General features: G+C 38.5%; 1 protein-coding gene across 1 annotated transcript in view; it reads right to left on the bottom strand.

Annotated features, from left to right (window-relative positions):
* The window catches only part of LOC109289178 (keratin, type I cytoskeletal 10-like), a gene marked incomplete at its 3' end in the record, with an annotated part of 11308 nt that extends 9973 nt beyond the window's left edge, over positions 1-1335 (bottom strand). Inside the window, exon 1 of the mRNA XM_019505141.1 lies at positions 560-1335. Within this exon, the coding sequence (XP_019360686.1) occupies positions 560-1282 (723 nt within the window). The remainder of the gene's footprint in view (positions 1-559) is intronic.
* Between the last annotated feature and the right edge of the window lie 4035 nt (positions 1336-5370).

Here is a 5370-nt window from a genome sequence, read left to right as displayed (position 1 = left end):
CCATATGTACTGATAGGCTGCCATTAATGAGAGTTACTGGAATCTTCAGCATGGCTGAGATATCTAACTGGCTGTGATTGTTTTCTTAATTAATAGGGCTAAGAACCTACAGCACACATCTTGGCTTATTTTCCACACTTGGAAAGGTCTATAAACATCTAAAGCTCAGTGTTGGCCATCCACATTGCTGGCAAAGTCACTACCTCATATCCCATGGAAGGAGAGAGGCATTCATATGTAGCAGCACAGAGAGTCAGTGGAGTTGGGTCCAGCCCCACAAAAACATGCAAGCCAGCCGAGCTGTGCAAGTGCATCACACTTAAGGTTGGCAGCTTTTGATAACAATCTGATTTGTGGAGTCTTCCAGAGTCATGGTAATAGGAAAACACATCCCTTAATTTGAACATTTCTTAATATTTTAGAGTTTGCTCAAGCACCGTAGGATTTGATGAATATTGTACCTGCTACCTCCTGAGAGATCTGAGCATGGCCTCAAAAAAAAATCCTTTATGATGCTTAGAGTTTGTGGGTTTTAAAAAAAAAAAGAAAAAGCTCCTACCTGATTTTGAAGGTCTTCAATTGGTCCATAATAGTGGCTGTAGTCCCTTCCACCTTGAGGACCTTGCTTCTGATACCACTCCCTGATTAGTTGTTCAAGGTTAGTATTTTCTTCCTCCAAACGTCGCACCTTCTCCAAGTAAGATGCCAGGCGATCATTAAGGTTCTGCATGGTCATCTTTTCATTGTTGGAAAGGAGGCCAGTATCATCACCACCAAAACTACCACCACTAAATCCGCCACCACTAAATCCGCCACCACCACCACCACTAAATCCACCACCACTAAAGCCACCACTGCCACCAAAGCCACATGGACCAGGGCCACCTCCATAACCACCACCAAATCCTGCACCACCACCTCCAAATCCTCCAGCACCACCACCATATGCCCCACAGATACCACCACCCCTTGATCCAAAGTTTCCCCCACTCATTCGCCCTCCATAACTGGAACGGCTAATCCTTCCGCAACTGCCACCACTAAATCCCCCTCCATAACTGCTCCTAGAACCTCCACCACTATAGCTTCTACCCGAGAAGCCTCTTCCACCACCACTTCCTCCAGAGGAAGTATATTTTCTAGTGGAGACTGAGCTGTACCCAGTCGTTGCTTCTCCTCCACCACCACCGCTGCCACCACCACTGCCACCACCCCCACCACCACCACCACTACTGCTAATAATTCTAGAAGAGCTATATGAAGACTTAGTGCCACCGCTCATAATGGCAGAAGTTAAGAGTCTAGCCTAAAGCCCAAGTTTAGTAGCACAGCCTGGTATGGGTTCAGACTGCAAACTCTCATTCCAATGAGATAGTACTTATACTTTGCACAGTGGGCGTCTGCATCAAGGTGTTTCTTTCCCCCAGGGCATTTGCAACCTGTGTGTGTTTAAGATGAACCATGTGAGTTCACTTGGGTGGCCCTGTGTTAATGTGGATCTTTCTGTGTTACATAGTGCGTTGCCTCATCCCACGTATGTCCACTTCATTAAGGCAAGAAGCCCTCCACAATACAAAGCACTATACTGATGGCGTCATCTGAGGGAAAAGTTTATTTTTCTTAGCTCCCAGTTCCCTATATGAAAAACAGAAAATGAACCCTAAATCCCTCACACTTAGGTTGGATATCTTTTGATTATCCATGTTGTTGTTTCTCATTATTGCAGTTATCCCCTGAAAATGTTCTTTTTTTATATTTCCATTTTCTACACACTCCATCTCTTTTTTTCTGTTCAATTTTTTGCCTCACTGGACAAATCCTGCAATATATTCATATTAATAAGGGTGTTTAACTTGTCTATTTAATTTGTGCTTTTCCTCCAAGGCTCTCAGTACCAAAAGGAAATATTGTAAGCATCAGAAAAAGATTCCAAGCAATACATCAAGACTGTTTTCAAAATAAGCAAATTTATTTAATGAAGAACACTATAAAGAAATACATGAAATAGTGCTGAAAACTTCACAGAGTGAGCTATTGCCATTTCCTTTTAGCAAAGAGTTCTTACATGTGAAATCACAACAAAATCACTTGTACTATAGTTTTACTGTAGGTTTTACAGTAGTGAAATGGAAAGCTATGGTAAGTCAAAGGATGTGTCCTAAACCACAGTCATGTGACTTGCTGTTCATTGATGAATTAATCTTTGTCATAACAGAAAACTAAATACCATGGCTCAGATCCAGAATCCCAGCCCCACTGCAGCCTCTTTACGCCATTATGGCAGCTGAGTTCTTGTGAGATTTTTTCAGCCTATCTTTGCATAAATTGGAGGTTTCATTAGTTTTGGTCAACAAACCTGCCCCCCCCCCCTCCATGTTGCTTACTTGAAAGCAACCACTAAAGCTTCTGTGATTCACCTATAAGTTGTTTTTGTCATCTGCCTCACACATGAATTAAAGCTCACCACAAATTACTGTGGCTTGGCAGCTTGTAGCATTCTTGAGAATACCAGAATGTATTTTTTGCAGAATTGGTCTTTACAATCTGTGATATTTTGTTATGACCTCTGTAGGAAGTGGGGATGTGAAAATTAGCAATTGGTGTGGTTATGACATTTGCACTCCCTCCTCTCCCCCACATCATGCACTCCTGCAATGAGTGCAGAGGGGCACAAAGTATTACTTTGATTGCAGTTTATGCAACTTCTTTACCAAAGCTCACTCTTTATGATTTTATCTTGACATTTGATGTGCACAATAGTTTCAAGGTTATGAAATAACCTAAGCCTTTTTGATGAGGTGATAACTTGTCCTTTTTTGGCAGCTGTAGTGTAAGGTGGCATCACTTTTGCAGACTGAACATAGGTTTCAGTCTTTAGTGGGCTATCCTGAAGTTGGCTGTATGGAAGATCCAATTTGCCATATGCAATATATCTTTTTTAATGTCTCTTTTTAATTCAGGTAGCGTATTTTTGGTCAGTGAGGGCCCTGTTTCACAAAATTCATCCAAGGTAAGTTAAATATTTTGTCACACTGAGTTTCCCATCACCAGTTCTGGTGATATGCCTTACATATGCTTTTCTAGCTACAGTCTAATCCATAATTTCTGTGGATTTAGAGGATGATAATAACCTGGAAGTCCTCTAGTGTGTGTGCAACAAGAAAACAAACATAATGAAGCTGTCAGATAACCTGCTTGCTTACGTTTAGGATAGCTTTTGGCATGATCATATTAAATAACCTGTATCTCTTCCTCTTTTCTACTATTATTTATACAATGCCTTTTTAGATGGATGTCTGTTTCCAGAAGGGAAGCAATTCAGGTAAAGACTTGTTTTATTCCATGCTTGTTAAAGGTTTGATATGCATAGGGATCCATAAAATAATAAAACGATAATAAGTATTATAAACATTTTAAAACATGGTGTATGAAAATGGATGGATTAAAAATGAAAGTGGGACTTTTTAAATCTAAATGAGACTTTTATTTCAATAGGTTTTTCTTTATAAAACAAACTGGTTGAAAAATTCATTGGAAATGATGACAACTTATAACAAAACCTACATTTGCTATAATGTATTAATATAATTTGAATTACATAAACAAAATAATAAATCAGTGCATATTTGCTGCCAAAGTTTTAGAGTCAGACAGGTCACTGGATAACTGCCTGGAATGTATGTTTGCTAACATGACCGATCAGCTTTCAGCCCTGGTAGCAATTCCTGCACTTGCAGAAAAAAAAACTGTTAACATCATTTCAGTTTGTTCAGTTTATTTCAGTTCAATAACTGGTTCATTTAAAGTTGAGAAAATGTTTGGGGAACTGAAAAGACAAGACAACTTATTTTCCAGTTTGAGGCGATTAAAAATTATGTGGACTCCAGAGAAGCAGAGCTCTGCTGAGTTATAAGTTTTGAGGGATATGGTGACTAGAAATAATTTATTCCTTTTAATAAGCCAGGTACATACAAAACATGTTTTGATAAACTTTTTCTTTTATCGCTAGTACATTTAATATAGTCTTGTTTAGCTAATAAAAAGAATGTCTGAAACCTGGACTTTTTTGTAGTTTTAACTGAATTCCAATTTCTATCCAAAAGCAGGCTGTGACTAAACACATAAGCATCTAGTAAATAAGAAATATCATTCCCAATTTTTAATAAAATATGAACATTCAAAATCTGAATAAAATTTTGTTAAGCTAAGTTACCTGAGTGCACATGTATCGTACCGTTATCACCAAATAAGTAGCAAATTCAGTGTGAAGTTATGCTTAGTTGCAGATCAGCGTATCTTTATGGTTACCAACCTATGAGATTTAGCCTTTCTTTAGGAAAAATAACAAATGAAAAGAGGAATTAAATCAAGGTTTTGTATTTGTTGATTTAAATCAGTGGATTAAACCACTTGGTTTAATTCTATGCACTCTGTTTAATATATTTTAACTCTTTTGCAATTGCAGATAAATATAAAATTGATACATAAAACTATATAGACATTCTGTAATTTCACAATAAATATTTTAATATAATTACAAAAGACTCAAATGCTGAGTTTTTAAATCTTCAAATAAGACCTGCAAAATTCTGTCCCACGTTAAGGGTATGCTAGTTAGACTTAGAAAATTATTTATTCTCCTTTTAATCAGAGGCATAACTGGACACAAGACTGCCCTGTGCCCCCAGCGGTGTAGAGTGTGGTGTCAGTGTCTTCACTACCAGCAGCAGGACTGAGCTGACACTGCAGTTGTTGCTATGTTTGTGCACACCCAAGGTTCAGTGTCCAAGCCTGGTGCCCAGGTCATCCGTCCGCCCCGCCCACACCCTCCATCCATCCCCCACCCCACCCCGACCTGCTACTAATTCTAATACTTCAATATTCTCATTAATTCTGTATACAGATGGGAAAAACATGTGAATTTGTGTTCCAAGAGCATCAGTAGCTTCCAAATGCTATGCTTGCTTTCATTTTTTTCCTTCAGAGATGCAATTATTTCATGAGCATTGTCACCAGTTCAGTCATACTACTTTCTTTATGGGCTTGCCATGTTCCTGCAATTTTTCCCCCAAGCTATATTGTTCATGTCATATAATTGATATTGTCAGAAAATGTCATTGCTCAGGTATATATCTTCAGGACTTAAGACACTGGGAGGATGCCGATCAATTTTTGAAGTAGGATAGCAGTTTTAGTTGGATATCAAGTGTTTCATACTTAACTCTGTAATTATGACATTGTCTGTTTGTCTACATACATAGTTTCTCTCTACTAGCTTTGCTCACTGTTGTTTCTAAGAAGCACATGCTAAAATAATAAATTAGGTACCAATTATAGAATCACAGGGGAAAAGGACGGCAGGAAGGGACC

The sequence above is a fragment of the Gavialis gangeticus genome, unplaced genomic scaffold, assembly GCF_001723915.1.
Source record: "Gavialis gangeticus isolate Ggan-Ray unplaced genomic scaffold, GavGan_comp1, whole genome shotgun sequence".
Lineage (NCBI taxonomy): Eukaryota > Metazoa > Chordata > Crocodylia > Gavialidae > Gavialis > Gavialis gangeticus.
Note: the sequence above shows the minus strand (reverse complement) of the source record. Positions and strands in the feature narration are given on the sequence as shown.